This window comes from Dreissena polymorpha, chromosome 3 (assembly GCF_020536995.1).
Source record: "Dreissena polymorpha isolate Duluth1 chromosome 3, UMN_Dpol_1.0, whole genome shotgun sequence".
Taxonomy (NCBI): domain Eukaryota; kingdom Metazoa; phylum Mollusca; class Bivalvia; order Myida; family Dreissenidae; genus Dreissena; species Dreissena polymorpha.
Window position 1 is genome coordinate 78,766,262 of NC_068357.1, and position 19,081 is coordinate 78,785,342.

At 35.2% G+C, this 19,081-nt stretch overlaps 2 protein-coding genes and 1 non-coding gene across 3 annotated transcripts in view; 2 read left to right on the forward strand and 1 right to left on the reverse strand.

Annotated features, from left to right (window-relative positions):
* LOC127874852 (protein dispatched homolog 1-like) overlaps positions 1–8,435 on the reverse strand; it is an 84,681-nt gene extending 76,246 nt beyond the window's left edge. Inside the window, exon 1 of the mRNA XM_052419506.1 lies at positions 8,325–8,435. The gene's annotated coding sequence lies outside the window, so the exon portion shown is untranslated. The remainder of the gene's footprint in view (positions 1–8,324) is intronic.
* Positions 8,436–13,219: 4,784 nt separating this feature from the next.
* Trnas-gcu (transfer RNA serine (anticodon GCU)) lies at positions 13,220–13,301 on the forward strand. The gene has a single exon. It is a non-coding gene; the product is annotated as a tRNA-Ser (tRNA).
* A 3,096-nt stretch (positions 13,302–16,397) lies between these two features.
* LOC127874875 (membrane progestin receptor beta-like) lies at positions 16,398–18,895 on the forward strand. Its single transcript, XM_052419540.1, has 2 exons — positions 16,398–16,645; positions 17,408–18,895. The coding sequence occupies exons 1-2, from the start codon at positions 16,611–16,613 to the stop codon at positions 18,456–18,458; spliced, it is 1,086 nt and encodes a 361-aa protein (XP_052275500.1). The 5' UTR covers positions 16,398–16,610; the 3' UTR covers positions 18,459–18,895.
* The last annotated feature ends 186 nt before the right edge of the window (positions 18,896–19,081 follow it).

Here is a 19,081-nt window from a genome sequence, read left to right on the forward strand (position 1 = left end):
TTATAATCTGATAACTGATGCAATCAATTATCTAATCAGTCACAGATCACTTGCAGTAATGTCTTAAAAAGTAACAGTGTATTTTAATCATCCAATCAGAATCAACATTTGTCGTCTGCTAATAATATAATGAGAGCCGGTTGGATAGTTGGCGCACATGATGCAACATCATTTCGCAGTTTTTGATGTCGTTAAATATCCAAGGACGCCAAACATTAAGTTTAAATCAAAACAATAGCGGATTCTTCAAAACGGTAACGAAACCGAAAATGAATATTAATGAAAACTTTGTGAACGCGGTTAACACCTGCTAATTAGTTTGCATTGTCAACTTATAATTGGATTAATCGACTGTTAATCAATAATCCCATATATGCCCGATTTATATTTTTAAAACCAACATATGGGTGGGTTATTAAGACGATAAGAGTCATAAACACAAACGTTTGAAATTTTCTAAAGTGTCAAATGAATTTCGGCATATGGTTCTATTTAAAGATATGATGAAATAAGCTCCCAATCAGGACCGTTGTATTGCAACATGCGTAAATAACCTGCCACGGTTTGCACGCGTTGTGTACAGCTATTTTAGGTTACAAAATTCTACATTTAAGAAATGAATTTCTTTGTCCTGATAAAAAGCGCGCGAAAATTGGCGTGGGTGTATATATTTGTAAATAAAAATTTCGTAGCGGGTACAACATTGAGATCATTTAATTTCCATTAAAAGTTTCGTTGTGAATTTCAACTAAAGTACCGGGGTATCTCGCGAATTATTTGGCATTGACATTTTCTCTTAATAAAATATCATGTAAACACGCTGTATCGTAACCGTTACGCTGTATCAGTTCCTTCATTATTGAAACAATTATTGTATTGTATACTGACTGCAGACGTTACGACTTAACGTGCTGTCCGAATTTAAGTACACATACATGTGCACATACATGTAATATCTACATGTAGTATATGATTTTCTTTGATACATTTACATTTAAGTACACGGTGCCTGTACTGTAACATTAATTTACGATATTGACTGTGTACATCAGACTACTTGCTGGTTTATGTATATGTATGTATACATATTAATGATATTATGTATATGTAAATGAAGAAATAAAATAAAGATGACAGGGGTTTTTCTGCCAATTTTGGGAAAAGGAGTCTGACCATATTGGGAATTTTTTATCGACAAAATTGGCCATTTTGGGAATTTTTGCTTGGATGAAGCGGCTCAGTTGGGAAAAAATTGTGAATATATCATGCTTAAATAATTCAGTAGTTTAACAAATAAATTTGTTTTTATTTGTTATTTTGTCTTCTTTATATAAATATTGGGCATGTTCAACGTTTATTCAAGTACTGCAGTTTTGTTTTTCAGTTACAGTTACACTCCGAGATAAGAACTGAACAGTCAAAACCTTATAGCAAATATTTTTTACCAAAACAAACACTGTTAGTCAGACAAGTAAAAAGACACTTCATTCTAAAAAAAAAAAAAATATTTTTTATATTTTTTTTGGAAATTGGGATTATTTTTTTTTTCCGGTTTGGGATCGGGTCCGTTTGCTTTGGGAGTGCCTCCGTTTTCTGGAGGCTTAGACAGTGCTGAAAAAAAACCTGGATGAAAACCTGCCTCTTATCATTTTGTAGGAAAATTTTATGGGCTACCAAATATTTTTATTGGTAGCCCAGTGGGCTACCTGAAAAATAAGAAATTTGTCGGACACTGCGTAAGTGATGGTGACCTTTTTTTTAAGTATGTTGCCCTGAGGGCCTAATGGCTTTAAACAGATTTTAAACACCCCTGAAAATAAGTTTACAACAAAATACCACGATTTTGCTAATTAAAAAAGATATTTAAAAGTTCCTTACATGCATAAACATTTTAAAACTACAATTGCGTCCAAAGAACATGGATCATCGCTGCTATATTTTACTGGACACAAACAATTTTTTGTGACAGACATAATGAGAACTGTTAACACAGTATCTATGTATCAGTCCTCATCAACTAAGAGAGCACCATAGTTTGTGCATGCACCAGGTCGTCTTAAAATGATGAACATTTGGCCAGTGCACTTTAAAGAAATAGAATTGGCACAGCCTTTTATCCAGGCCATTTTTCGCCCTGTACTACGCTGCACCACATAGCTGTTTTGAGAAAGCCTCCACGCATCCTTAGCAATAACGATCTTTTTGGCAATATATGTTAGCTTAGATGTCAGCAACATCAGAAAAAATCATTGTCTGTAATGCTTGATTGACTTCATAGTCAAACGCCTCTAATGGTACAACTGTAAATCTAGTAACAGAACTCACCAGAGTATTTAATCATTTTGCATTTGTAACGCTTTGTAATTTTCAGATTTTCAAATCTTCAAAAGATGCATATAATGGACATTTCAGAGCATGTTAAATTTTCGCAAATATCATAATTCAGACGAAAATTTCCAAATGTGATACAATTTTATTAAGTTTTGTCTATTTACCAAAACATGAAATGGCAGTGTTTTTTGGGGTTGTGGGGGATGGGGCCTTTAGCCCTTATGTGGGGGAAATTTTACACGCGATTATCTACTTTCGGGAATAAATACTAATACTCTTTCATTATAACATTTGTACATGTTTGCAATATATTTATTGCTTTTTTTCATAATTTAGTATGTTTGACAAGATTAAATTAAAATAGACTTGAGATATTATAATCATGAGACACATCTTTCTATAAAAATAAAAAAATAATAGTTTTTTTTTTGTTGTGGGGGGGGGGGGGGGGGAATTTTTTGGACCGGAAAGGGGAAAAAAACAGCCTAGTTTGGTGGGGGAAGACGCCGTTATTCAGCGTCTGTTATATAAGGTAAAAAAAACCTGAATGGTCCCTTTAAAAAATACAAGGTATTTTGGGTTTATTAGTATTTTAACTTGATTTTATGTTTCCAAAATTTTTCTAGAATTACAACAACCCCTTTTCAGCCATTCAGCTTTGTACTTTCATCAAAAATCTAGTTCAATTCTCAGTTTTATAACAAAAGAGAGTTGCAATGGGCCGGCTTTTTTCCAAAGGAGCAAAATTTAATCTCAGATGCAAGGGCTCAGGAGCATTGAAACTGCAATAAATTATCAACGTTTACCTGTCTCAACCACAAACCCATGCAAAGGTACCATTAGAGCACAAAATAATTGCTTTTTCATGGCCGTCTATTGGACGTTTTTGAGGCCGAAATTCGGCCCCATTCTCCCCTTAAAATAGTGTACTTTATTCCCCTATTTCGGCTAAAAATTCCCCCTTCTGAATGTTTTATTATTTTTTATTTTTTTACTTGTATACCTTTGTTTCCAGCTGGTATCGTACTATTAACATTCGATTAACTGTATATTTATGTAAATTACATTAAAATATAGCAATTTTAAGTGTTGAAAGTTTGGTGAAAAGATCTTCTTAAATTCCCCTTTTCGCCCAAAACGATGAGAAATTCACCCCTTTAAGGGCCCCGGCCCCAATCCTCCAAAGTGTAGCAAGGGCCCTGTTTTTATTTACTTAGTTTCTCTTTGGTACTCTCTATCCACCTTATTGGAAAACTGTTGCAATGTTGCCCACTTTAAGTGTCGCTATCAATTAAGTCGCAGTACAACAATTGCATTTTTTAAATTAAAATTATTGTATGATTCCCTTTTTTCGAGCATAACCTAATTTCGATCAGTTTGTTTACATAAGAACGCGGCTCTCATGATCAACTGAAATAATCCAAATTTATGCCTAATCTATTCATTTGTTTCGGTACTCTTCATTTAACTTGCACATAAATTGCAGACCACTTGGCTAGTGTAAACACAACTCTTTCATGTATTTGATTTATTTTAAAGAAAATTCTTTTACTTTTTCACATTTCCCAGGAAATGTTGCATGGAACAATCTGTGCACACACATCGCGAAAATAGGTGACATGACCACAGGTGGTTAGCGTGTGGCTATGCTATTAATTAGTGAAAACATCATTTTGAATGATAAATAATCATATTATAACAAAAAATTAACTTTTCTGAAAAAAAAAATTTCACTATCAAATATATATATAACAAGGTATGCAACTCAAAATCAGCCCAAAACGGGGTGCATCGCTTTGAACAGCCATATCTTCATCAATTTTGCAGCGATTTTCACGATCTCGGTCTTATTCAACGCAGAAATGAATTTCCTTTCTGAAAATGTATATGTCTTGCAATATTTTTACAAATGCTGGGTCAACTTTTAAGAAATAACACGATACACAACACGCATGACCCAGTTGACAGTGATCATGTATTCTTTATGAATGAAATCTCCAGTTGTAAAGACACACCTCCGCATTGGACCAATGAAATCACTCGTATGTTTAAAATGTCAGTTAGTTGAAATGTATGTAAACAAAGGTTTCAAACGGCGCTGGACAGTTAGTCTTGATGCAGAATGTTACGACAAGAACGGTAATAATGTTTTTTCATACGTTTTATTGAATTATGGTATCGAACTACATGAACTTTATAGGGAAGTTGCCCTTTACTCCGTGAAGATTTCAGTCTTAAAGACAGCATGATCACTGTCAACTGGGTCATGCGTGTTGTGTATCGTGTTATTTCTTAAAAGTTGACCCAGCATTTGTAAAAATATTGCAAGACATATGCATTTCCAGAAAGGAAATTCATTTCTGCGTTGAATAAGACCGAAATCGTGAAAATCACTGCAAAATTGATAAAGATATGGCTGTTCAAAGCGATGCACCCCGTTTTGGGCTGATTTTGAGTTGCATACCTTGTTATATATATATTTGATAGTGAAATATTTTTTTTCAGAAAAGTTAATTTTTCGTTATAATATGATTATTTATCATTCAAAATGATGTTTTCACTAATTAATATCATAGCCACACGCTAACCACCTGTGGACATGACTATATACACGTGTTCATTGGGTAAGCCTGTCCCAATTTGATGCTATTTTTATGAAATCTTTTCACAGTAATATATATGACAAAATTTTATTTAAACGAATTGCTGTTTTTTTTCGATTCTTAAGCACTTATTTGTGTCAATGTTGCTCAAAAGGAAATTGACTGATAAAACAGAAACTTGTTAAACTGTAAAAAGAAGCTATAAAAAGTTAAATTTATCTTTCAGTTTCTATAAATATGTTCAGTGAATAGAATTTTCGAAGTTTTGTTGGCCTAATGCCTATCACAATCGAGTACTCTCGCTTTTCGGATGTGACAGTCTTGACACCAGGTAAACAACGCAATTAGTGGATGTAATTTGCAGGTGCGTATGAAACTATAGGCTTTGCGTGGTTAAACACACTGTAAATAAAAAAAATTGACATGGATTTAGCGGGAATGAAATCAATCTTTAAAGTTACATCGTTTATTGTGGCATTGTTTGAATTAATTCAGAAATTCTTTTACTTGTTTTCTTAAAGCCAGACTATACGATTTTGATAAAATATGTTACAATAACACAAAATAGGCAAGAAAAATTATACATTGAAGACAAATATCATCAAATTCAGCAAAGACAAATTAGCGCCCCGAGCTGATTGTGACGAAGATATTTTGTACATATTTTTCTACAACCACCGAAGCATTCGTCTTTTAAGTAAGTGTTCGTGTGTTGTATGAATAGATATCGCTGCAGGAATTTAAAATGAACTGTTAAACTAAATTTAGATTCACATCGTACATGCATGATTTACATGCTGGCGAATTCTACTGTTCAGACATTTTGGATCTCAGACTTAAACATCTGGCTTATTTCGCATTTTTCGACACATGTTCTCCTGAACTTTTATTTTCATTTATATTGAAATATGTGTTTTATAAGTTTTTTACACATTTTATTTAAATTTATAAATATTTGACAAAATTGTATAATCCCGCTTTAACCACTGAACTCAAGGTAATTGGAGGATATATTACGGACATTCTTCTTGTCATATCAATCAAAATATGAAATGAAAAAATACTATCGTTAAATATTTTATGAGCATCATTAAATTTTCAGGTTGTATCCTGGGCACCCGTATTACCGGTGACGTAAGCATACATTTGTAAATAAATAATATTAAATGCAACTTCCGTAAAAAAAAATCATATAATTATCAGAATCATTCATTTTTCCTCAAATTAACACGAAACCTACCATATATATTAACGAAAACTCATTTTAATCCATCATAGAAGTAGGTCACTGTCCGCCATTTTGGTTTCTACTGCTTACTTCTATTACCGGTGATGACATAGTTTTCACTCAGACTAAAGACATTTTCAGAAAATCACAGTTTACAAAAATAAACTTCCGTACTGTTTAATATATACAAACAAACAACAAAGTTTAAAACATGTTGTGATCAATTTTCAAACAATAAATGACATTTAATATGAATGATGTAACAGGGTTTAAACATTCATTTCAAGTATTCTGTTCATTTGTTCTGTTTTAATGTTAATATTTCTCTTTAACTCATGGTGTTTAATTGGTTTACTTATTAAGCAGTGATCCTGGGGCCAGTCTAAGAGTTGAAGTCAGTCAAGCATGTGATTATCATAGGTCCACTTTATGTAATTGTTCAGTCAGGCTTGACCAGTGATTTTCCCGCCCTTTCCTTACATGACAATTGAGAAGTTTCGCTCAGTAATGCAAAGAGGAGATATGTACATCAGGGTTATGGAAACGCGCACCTGTTGTCTACTATGTAAACATTTGCAGACGGACTTTTCAAAACGATAGTTTTCATGAGAAAACTGAATGATCAACCAGATTGTGTGTGCAAATAATGAAAAAATACATGGGTATTCGTGTTTTAATTCCTACTTACCCGAAGAAAAGACATTATTTAGAGGATTTTTCGTTTTGACAGCTACCGGCAAAAATAGTAAACAGTCTCCGACGGAAGTTGTAAAATGAAAATGCGCGTGCTGTGTTGTAGTAGCGTATTTACAAACATCACCGGTAATTCGGGTACACCGGTAATCACAGGTGGTTAGCGTGTGGCTATGATATTAATTAGTGAAAACATCATTTTGAATGATAAATAATCATATTATAACGAAAAATTAACTTTTCTGAAAAAAAAAATTTCACTATCAAATATATATATAACAAGGTATGCAACTCAAAATCACCCCAAAACGGGGTGCATCGCTTTGAACAGCCATATCTTCATCAATTGTGCAGCGATTTTCACGATCTCGGTCTTATTCAACGCAGAAATGAATTTCCTTTCTGGAAATGTATATGTCTTGCAATATTTTTACAAATGCTGGGTCAACTTTTAAGAAACAACACGATACACAACACGCATGACCCAGTTGACAGTGATCATGTATTCTTTATGAATGAAATCTCCAGTTGTAAAGACACACCTCCGCATTGGACCAATGAAATCACTCGTATGTTTAAAATGTCAGTTAGTTGAAATGTATGTAAACAAAGGTTTCAAACGGCGCTGGACAGTTAGTCTTGATGCAGAATGTAACGACAAGAACGGTAATAATGTTTTTTCATACGTTTTATTGAATTATGGTATCGAACTACATGAACTTTGTAGGGAAGTTGCCCTTTACTCCGTGAAGATTTCAGTCTTAAAGACAGCATGATCACTGTCAACTGGGTCATGCGTGTTGTGTATCGTGTTATTTCTTAAAAGTTGACCCAGCATTTGTTAAAATATTGCAAGACATATACATTTCCAGAAAGGAAATTCATTTCTTCGTTGAATAAGACCGAGATCGTGAAAATCGCTGCAAAATTTATGAAGATATGACTGTTCAAAGCGATGCACCCCGTTTTGGGCTTATTTTGAGTTGCATACCTTGTTATATATATATTTGATAGTGAAATATTTTTTTTTTCAGAAAAGTTAATTTTTCGTTATAATATGATTATTTATCATTCAAAATGATGTTTTCACTTATTAATATCATAGCCACACGCTAACCACCTGTGCCGGTAATAGGAGTAAGGAGGATAGAACTCTTTCAGAGAAAATCTACATCTAGAAAATCTAGAGAGCTTGGACCTGACATGAACTAAGTGTGAATTAGCCAAAATCGATAACGGTCGATTTCGATGTCGAATATTTACACTGTCACTACTCCCAAATTTAAACATCAATTATAAAATGTCCAGTCCAAAACAAAGTGCAATTTGGCCTTTAATCAGGACCACATATAGGTGTAATGTAACCCATTCGGATTTCAAATTTCATGGTTTGATTAAAAAAACATAAATTTAGCTGCATAAATATATTAAATCAAAATGCAAATCTATGAACACATGCGAAAACTTACGATTCTGAAACTGTCGTAATATAGTTACTAAGATTATTAAAAGCACATGTTTACTCAAAACACGGCTTGTTCGCATCACAAAGTAAAACCGGTTGTGTTGCTTGTTAAAGGTCGACGTAGTAATTAATCGGAAGCAAACCATATCCAATGACAAAACTAATTGAAAAAAAACACACACAATAAGGCGCGAATAGAACTGTACAAAATTAAATGAACATAACACAAAAATAGATTGTCACTGACCACATAGGATGAAATACAGGAGCAGTGCAGAGATCGTACCACGAGACCCTATATATACTGTACAGCACGAACTGAATCATATTGTCACTATATAAGCCACATGAAAACTCATCTTAGATTGTATCATCTTTATGTACGATGCGTTGCTATAATAACAAGCTCTTTGTTCAAAGCATGGACTCTATTTTCACCCATCTTAAAAAGTAACGCATGGATTTATAATCTATATCCGTAGGCGTAGAAAAATTGTTAAAAGATCTAAATCCAAATAAGGCCTCCGGCCCAGACGAAATATCACCTCGTCTCATGAAAGAACTTCATCATGAAATAGCGCCATACTTGACAAAAATCTTTTGTGCATCACTTGACACTGGCTCCGTCCCACTAGACTGGAGGTCTGCACAGGTTGCCCCAATATTTAAAAAGAGTGCTAAGTGTCAAGCATGCAATTATCGGCCCATCTCCCTCACTTGTATATCCTCAAAATTAATGGAACACATCATTGTATCAAACCTCATGAATTATTTTGACACTAACGATCTTCTTAATCCATTCCAACACGGATTCCGTTCTAAACATAGCTGTGAAACACAATTAATCTCCTTCTCTCAATAAATTTATGATAACCTAGAAGCTGGTAAACAAACTGACCTAATAGTAATGGATTTTAGTAAAGCTTTTGATAAAGTAGACCACAAACTCTTAGTATTCAAACTTCTCAAACTTGGTGTAAACAGCAACACTACTTCTTGGATTTCTTCTTTCCTAAAACATCGAACACAAACTGTAGTGGTTGAAGGCCAAAAATCAAACTCAGCCCCAGTCATGTCAGGTGTACCCCAAGGATCCGTGCTGGGGCCCTGCTTATTTCTAGCCTACATTAACGACCTTCCAGACTCCTTAAAAAGTAGGGCACGGCTCTTTGCCGATGATACGGTAGTCTATCTCACCATTAATAAAGAAAATGATTGTTACACACTCCAAAATGACCTACACAAACTAGAAAAATGGGACGATAACTGGTCCATGGAATTTAATCCCGATAAGTGTGAAGTAATAAGAATAACGAAAAAGAAAAAGATAATTAATTTCCCTTATAAACTTCATAATATAGAACTTAAAACAACAGAAAAAGCAAAATATCTCGGACTAACTATAAGCAATGATCTCAACTGGAAAACGCATATAAATAACATAACATCTAAAGCTACTAACACATTAAAATTTATCAAGAGAAATGTCAAAACAAATAACAAACAAATAAAAGAAACAGTATACAAAACATATGTCAGACCGCAACTGGAATATTGTTCCTCAATTTGGCATCCATGGCAGAAAATCTAACATATCAAATAGAAAGAGTGCAAAGATCAGCAGCCCGTTATGTGTTAAATGACTACCATTACACCAGTAGCGTTTCACATATGATAAAGACACTAAACTTGCAAACTCTAGAACAGAGAAGAATAAACTCATCCTTGACACTACTCTATAAAATTGAACATCATCTAATCTATGTAGACCACCAACATCTTACAACAACAAGACATTTAAACTTCTTGGTACCCTTCTCTAGAACAACTTATCATCAAAATTATTTTTTCACAAGGACAATCAGATAATGGAATGGCCTGCCATACAACGTTAAGAGCAGCACCAGCCTCAGTCAGTTTACTGCAGGCCTGGCCGCTGTCCCGAAATAAATATAAGTATCTTGTTTTTATACTTTTATCAGTAGTCAATGTAATAACTTTACATTGTTCGTCACCATTTTATTTTGTATGTCAGTTAACATCACTTCCATGTACATACTGTATATATATTTTTAACACGTGACTTTTAACATTCTCTGTCCCCCGACAGACGCCTTCCTGTCATAGTCAGTAATTGACTGTAGGAAGTATCAAGTAGAAGTAGAAGTAGAAGTGTCCATAGAATTCGTCTATGATTCTTATTCATGTGTCCTTATTAAGACAACAAATGTGTCCTTATTACTGATTTGATTATTCATTCCCTATGCGTACAATTAATAAAAACTCACAGTTACAGTCCTGTGTCAAATTGCTAAAATTTAGTTCGTGAACTTTTATTAAAATAAGTTTAAAACAAGAGAGAAACGTCATGGTCACTGTTGTGTCTAGTCAAACATAACAACAACCATACCATTTGTAGCACTATTGGTGACACAGAAAAGTACGAAAATGCAAAGAAAAACATAATGTGTTGGCTTTAATTTTTTAGCTAGGTGTTTCTTTATTTACTGAGTCATGTAACACATTCAATGAATATATGTGGTTAATATCCCATACTATACGTATGGATCAGCCAGTAAACCCATGGGCGAATTCCGTTCCTCTCAATTGCTAAATAAATTGTTACACATATTTTGCTTTTATATTTATTCAAAAGAACAAAACACTATAAAACGGCTTAAACAGTATTATATAATGTTCTAAACATAAAGTCATTAGTGAACGCCGTGAAAATGCATTTGCCTGAAATGCCCATGGTATAAAGCTGATAAATAATTAAAACTTATGAAATAACCGTCCCTAAAAGTTATTAATACTGCTATATATCAAATTACATCGCGAGAAAATATTTGAAAACATTTTATTGAGAAATGTTGAAGGTTTCAGGATCAAGGTTCAATTGTGTGTTACAAAGTCTCAAATCATGTTTAACAAAAATCTTACCAAACCGCAAAGATAAAAGCGACCGACCAAAAGTCAATGGCGAGTTACTCTAATATTGCTATTAACAGTATTACACCTGTGTTATTGACTGATCTAAATATATCGATGTGACGGTATAGATGTACATATTCGCCATGTTGATGGTGCATTCTAGTCAATGAATGAACTTTGGGCGTTTATTTTGGTTTGGCCATGGATGCACCGATAAGCTAAAAGGGCAAGGTCAGCAATAGCATGGTTGACGGGTGCTTCATTCAGCTATTAGACCGACGGAGCTAGAACAAATGTAAATCCACGTAAATTTTTAATATCACAAAGATGCGTAAGATCGATGTACAACACTACCGCGACACATAAAAGGATAAGGAGAACAAGCGTCTTAAAGTCCTTACCACCACGAGGAGTATCAACTATCGAGCGCTTTGGACCACGAGGACGACAAATGCAAGTTCAGGAAACTCCTAAAGGTTAAGGGGAAACCGACTCATAAATCCACTTTGGATGGAGACGAAAAAAACATAACAACCTTAGCCGACATGCAGAGTGAAGTTCCTCAGAGCATGACTCTGTAGAAAGTACGGAAGGACGCCAAGAACATAAAAAATAATTCGTCTTTCAACATAATTATTGATGAAAAGATCGATGAGACTAATCGCGAACGGTTGTTCTTGTGTTACGCCATGCAGACAGTAATCTACACATTCAGGAGGATTTCGTCGGACTGTACATGGTTCCCTCAATTGATGCAACCATGTTCACAAAGTCATTGCGGTTGAATCGAGTCAACTTATCTACTCACCTCAGCAGTGTTCAATACTAATGTTTGACTAGCAATCCTGCTACGAACAAGCACTGAGCCGTTAATTGTAACGCCGTTCGAAAGTCAACGGGAACGCGATATGCTTTGAATGCTATGCGCAGAAACGGATGAATTTGACCTTTATGGAGTTTCCAAGAAGGTTGAAAATAAAAAAAAGAAGTCGTCTGGCGATATTTATTAAGAAATATATGAAAAGACTGTTCACTATCCAAATTTATACTTTTGGGTGAGTTATTTTTACCTGTTTTTGTTAATAATACACGTCAAACTGTTTCAGTGAAGTACTTAATTTTAAATTATTTCTATTCCTAAACTTTTATGGTATTGAATAACATTTTTATAACAGACCACTTTTTCACTCATCGTGAAATGAATCGGAAAGTATCAAGTGCTTAGCCTAATTAATACCGAGAACGACATCATGAAAACGAAAATAAATACATATTTATTATTGTTTTATATTTTATTTCTTGATATCAATGAGCATTATATATTTTCATATTCATGCCATGATGAAATATATAACGTGGTCTCTTGAATCATGTTTAAAATGATAATAATGAAGGAAAAATATGTTTGGTAAAACGTAATATTTGTGTAACTATCCGAGGCTAAAATATTGGAAGCTTCCGACGCGCCATGAATGAAAACGGACGAGAAAGCACGTTTGCTTATTTGGACAGAAAACACGCTATCACAACGGTGTTTATTTATAGATCTACGATATGCTACTGATTTCAACATACCCGGTAATTTGTAAAGTTCAATAGTCGAGCTATTATTTAAGCCAGCGTTCTGGATGTACTTGTTACCATGGTTAAACCTTACGATATATTATATTAGGGACCCTACATTCGTTTTACGTTGTGTGCATCAGACTGAATAAGTCATACCCGGCGGTTTAATTAAAATTAATGTCTTAACTAACAAATCGTATCTAAACAACTGCATAACAGTGAATAAAAACGTATTAATTTTTAATGTTAATTTAATGTAATGTTTCAATTTTAATTTTAGAGTTAATTCGCAATTGCCCGATCTAATAATGTATAGTTTTATGTAACCTATAATAATCGACTAATACCAATTTCAAAGCCAACATCTATTTATATTATGTTACAAGCTATGAAAACTCAGACGAGGTGGCCGAGTGGTTAAGGCGATAGACTGCTAATCTATTGGGGTCTCCCCGCGTGGGTTCGAATCCCATCCTCGTCGAAATATTTTGTAACAATCATCACATGTATGGTTTCCTATTATTATGATTTAATGGTATTTTATATTCATTTATCGTTTATGTTGGTATTAAAACTATTTCAATAATTATATTTCACATTTACAGGGACCTTATCACGTTTTGTTTAATGGACAAAATCGTGTTTTTTGTGTTTTTTTTTTCAGAATAGCAAATTTTCGTTGTAATTATGATATTTGCGAGGTAAAAGTTGTACCGTTTACCGTTCTCTAAAATATGCATATTATGCAACTTTTGACGATTTAAAAACCAGAAATCTATAAAGCGTATTATAAAAGCACAACTGGTATGAGCACGGATTGCCAAGTGGTTAATTTTGTAGATATTTCCCCCGCGGGTCAGTGGTTCGAGCTCGGATGAGGTTTACTTTTTTACTTCTTTAATTTTATTCTTGTTTTTTGAGGAAGCTTTTTGGTTCCAATATTTGCTTTTATCATTTAAAAGCATCTAATGACACATTTCAATACATGCCAAATTTTGTGAAACGGCCCCTGTAAACTGTTATTTTTTAATCGCGTTTCCGTTTACCACATGTCATCTATTACATCGGCAAACCGATTTATGCTAAATGCGGTACAAATTGGCAAAGCGTGTAATCCTTTAACGTACCGAATGATATATGCGAGTACGTTATTTTATGGAAACAATAATAATAACCAACTATTACGTATGTATCGCAATGAGGAATTTAATGGAATATGGTTTCTCGTGGTGTTAGTTGTGTGTATAAAACATGTAGGTAACGCCGGGTTCAATCCCCAATCCCGCAAACACGTGAGTTGAGTAAGTTGTAATCAACCCGGAAATGTATAGTTTAGTCCGGGTACTACGGCTTTTCCCAACAACACAAGACCACGCCAACATTAAATATCTTTCAGTGTTTGTTAGAATTTGCAGCTAAACTTCAAAACTCGAATGGGGTAGGAGTGCTGGGACACACATTGGATCCACGCATATAGCAGCCTTGATCCACACATATAGCAGCCTTGATCCACACATATAGCAGCCTTGATCCACACATATAGCAGCCTTAATCGCGGAGGTATCTAATGAACTTGGAAACACACACATCTAAGGTCTTTGCATAATCGCCGAAAACATGGATGATCTATACTGTCCATCTTAGCTGAGCAGACGCTAAGCTGATTAGCGAGATAAGGCTAGAATCGATAAACTACGGAATCCGGATAGGCCAAGTTGATTATCGCGTGTCGACCATCGAGGTCGACACACGATATGACACTCGACATTTGAAGTCGACATGCAACAATCAAGATTTGAGTGTCGCATATCGCGCTGGGTTTTAGAAAAAAATGCAGAAACTCTCGAATTACGCACGATATGACAGTCGACAATTCAGTCGACAGTCAAGATTTTCTGCACTTTTTTTTCTAAAACCCAGCGCGATATGCGACTCTCAAATCTTGATTGTCGCATGTCCACTTCAAATGTCGAGTGTCATATCGTGCGTCGCTTGAATGTCGTGCGTCGACCTTGAAGGTCGACACGCGACAATCAACTTTACCCTATCCGGATTCTGTAATAAATTACACCGTAAGTACAAGATAAGTATTGATGCAAAGCATCAAAGGGCGTCGGGAATTTCAGTGTAAAAGGCACTCATGGAACGATTTTTTCTACTGTAAATATTAATATATTGGCCGATTATTTTAAACAAAATAGAAAAAGATACTGGTATAACCATTATCTATGATTTTGTGTTATAACCCCCAAATAACCATGATCTATGATGTTGTGTTATAACCCCCAAATAACCATTATCTATGATTTTGTGTTGTAACCCCCAAATATTTCATAGTTCATTTTATTTACATTGGTTTCCTTTTTTTACTGGCATCCGTGTGCAGTTTTCATAAATGGAACAGAACTGTGTAGGTTTTAAAAAAGCGTAATTTCATATATTTCTCAACTTCAAGGGTAGATGATTCTGAACTTATTCTTACGTTGCTCATTTACGATAGGGGTCGAGTACTCATTGATATGAAAACACTGTAAAAGTTTCAATGTGTTTACGAACCCCCCCCCCCCCCCCCCCCCCCCACCCTCTCACACATATATTTCATGGGCATAATAAAAACAAAACATGGTTACAATAAAACAGCATATTTATTTAAACTAAAATGTCTACATCAAAACAAAAAGTTAACATAGAACACAAATAAAATAATTTGATTCTACTGGGGCTCGAACCTTGGGCCTCTTACATGTGAAGCGAGCGTGTAACCACTACACTACGGAACCGCTTGAAAAATCACCTTCCAACTAAGATAATAATAAGCTATTAATAGTCGGTTTAAATGTAAATCCGGAAGTTTAAACGCTGGATAGTGTGCGGGGTTAAAGGTCCATACCAAAGGGTCCATACCACTGGCAAGATACGGGTCAGGCCTGCGGCCTTCTATATGTGGTTCTTAAAAAAATCTGTAGGAGGACTTGATTGTAATGAGACTGGGGTGCAGTGATGGTGCTCTTCATTGATAAGCGGCTGCTTCCTTTATCAAAACTCATTATAACAATTAATAATACGTGTCGCGCTTCGCGCTCTATAGCGCCTTTATTAGTAACTAGGCGGTTGCTAGGATAGTGGAAAAACGAAGTTTTGTTTTTATACAAAACCAGAAAGTTTCACCGGTTCGCGTATTTGCCCAGTCCCTGTGATATTTTATTATTGCCCAGTCCCTGTGATCAGTTATTAATTAAAAGAATTAGCTTTGCATTATTGGCAATAAATGTTGTAGTAAATGTAATGGACACAAATGCAGTACTTATTTACACTAATTTACACAAAAAATCACCACTATGCAAGATATTCTTAAAACAAAAATATATACATTGATCCGTTAAATAACTTCTCCCATAAGCGAAAAAAAAACGTATTACATACTAGTCGCCGCACTTCAGTGCGACGCCAATAATAACGTGTGCGAGTTCATTCATAAACCTCGACTCGCGATGTTGATGTATATAGGTACCGCGCCCTTTGAAATGTGTACGCTCGAGTTGAAAAGTCGAATCATATCCAAAACAAATGTTATAAACATGCGAATACACCTTGTCGACGAGATTACGATTGATTTAAACCTATAGCCCGGTTTGTTGATAGCCTTCAGAAGAGGTTTCCGTTTCGAAAGTGCTAGCTAGCCGGGATCAGATTTGTTTCAAAGTGGGGAATACTATAAATTTGGTTTAGAAAGATGAACACTTAAATTCGAAGTGTATACCATATCGAATTATTAATAATTACCGTACTTATGCTTGTTGAATCTGGACAGCATTTAGTAGACAGGTAATTGTGTGTTTTTATATGAAAATTGCATTTGTCCATGACTTGTTCAAGTTTTTTTTTTAATTCAGATACTAGTTTGTTATGTTAACCATAACCAAAAGAAAACGTAATTAATATATACGTCTATGTAAAAGAACAATCATATGCAGAGGTTAATCATCACTCGAAGAGCAAAAAGAAACACAATTATAAAGCCTTAAAGGTCGAGTGGGTTTGGGGTTTTATCTCGGGGAGGACTTGGACTCTGATTACAATCCTTGCTAGGGCATTTGTTATTTCATGTTTATTTTTTTATATAATCATTCTTGTTTTTTTTTAAATACTACAGTTAAGAGGCAATACATTGTATGACATTGTTGACATATGTGAACATATGAGCCTTAAAGTGATATGCAACCTTTTATTCTGTAATCAAACGGTGACTCATAACAAAAAGTAAATAAATACGCACATCTTGCCTACATATATTTCACGCTAGAATGCCCAAGGTATGTTGTTAAGGCACACAGATGTATTACGCCGGTGAGAAACGACCAGTTATGATCAAGTAGGTCAGGTTAACATTGAACCGTTTTAGTAAGGATTTTATTTGTATAAATGTATGTGTGCGTTTGCTTAGACTAGTGGGCTTAATGTGGATACATGCACAACGGTAGATCCTCCTACGAATAACGATTAAGAAGACAGACGCATTTTCATAAATCCATGACGAAACATCGCAAAATCAATCGAAGTCCGCTTTGTATTTTAATGTACTTCCAGAAAAATGTCTACATCAACTCTCAGGCAGCTTATTGAGCAGACGATCGAGGGTATTCCATGGCAGACGAAACTTCAGCCTACACTTCCGGTCGAACACGTGCCCCACGTCTTGCACGAGCCCGCCATATTGACTGGTTACCGGCTGACGGGGCAATCATGGAAATACTACATGTACAGTCTGTTCCAACTTCACAACGAGAGTGTGAACGTTTGGACGCATTTGATCGGCTGCTGCATACTTCTTCACAAGCTTTATGGTTATTTCGAAGAATTCAACCTCCACAAAGACAAAGTGCTGACGACGCTTCTTGTTTTCGGCATTTCTTGTCTTATCTGTCTTTTCACAAGCGCAATGGTTCATCTGTTACACTCGAAGTCCCCGCATGTTCATTTTGTAGCGTTTATGATTGACTACATTGGAGCCACGATCGCCAGTTTTGGTGCTGGAATCGCAGGTATCTATGGAAATAGCGAGAAAGCAGTGTACACCGCTTTGGAACCCTTTTACCTTCCGCTTATGTTCGTTTCTTCTTACCTTAACTTCGTGAACTTGTGCGCCGCCAAGATCTGGTACGGCCATGATCCGCATAATTTGAAACGGAAATACATGTTTATACTTGGAATGGGAATTCAGGCGATTATTAATATGGCGCCATTCGCTCCGAGATATGTCACGTGCTACTGTGACGCCACGTGTTCATTGACGTCACTAAATCTGTTGACAACAATCCAGATCGTTTTCATCTTGGAGGCGCTTGCATTCGCAGCTCACCAACCTGAGAAAACGTGGCCGGGGAAGTTTGACATCTTTGGACACGGACATCAGATATTCCACGTGCTGATCGTAGTAAATCACGTGCTACAATTGGAAAGTATTTATAGTGATCACGTGTCAGGATTGACCAATCACAGCGAGCCAGGTCTACTGACGATCACGATCACAATGGTGGTGTTGTATTTGGCAGAGGCTGTCACGTTGTACTTCATGTGCGGACACGTGGGCAGCTGCTTGCAACGAGTGGAAGCCTTGAATGGCAAGAAATGCCATTAACTATTATTACTGAATTATGGTGAACTCATATTCCCATATATATTGTAACATTCAAAGTGTGATAGATATATCTCGAAAGAGTGATAATACTATGTATTATATTACACACGTTTGCATGTTATACTTTTATTATTATTTTGCTTCTCCTTCATGAATATTGTCATGAGATGAAGCATTATATTAAACAACCATACTGATTTTTGTGTACTGCATGTGTTAATAATCAGCGTAATATTGCATAAACAAACCGCAAGTGTTTTGTTCCATTTAATTACTGATGCAATGCACCGCTCGATCTAATATACAAGCACAACCTCGTGTGCAGCAGAAATGTATAAGTTTACCATATTAAAGACAGGTGGCCACTCTTTATGTAATTTTTATTCATGCCTTCTGAAAAAAAAGGAATGCGAAAACGTTTTGCATTTGCACAAACATTTTTTCTTAGTTTTTCTATTTGTTTCAGATGGCTTTTCCAATGGGTGAAAATAAATTGAATTGTATACAACAATGTGCAAATATTTCCACCAGACGCGTCATTTGCACATCTGTTACAGGTACAATAAACGTATTGCACATTCGCGAGCGTCGCCTGCTTTTAAATAAACATCGCTCTGTGTGCT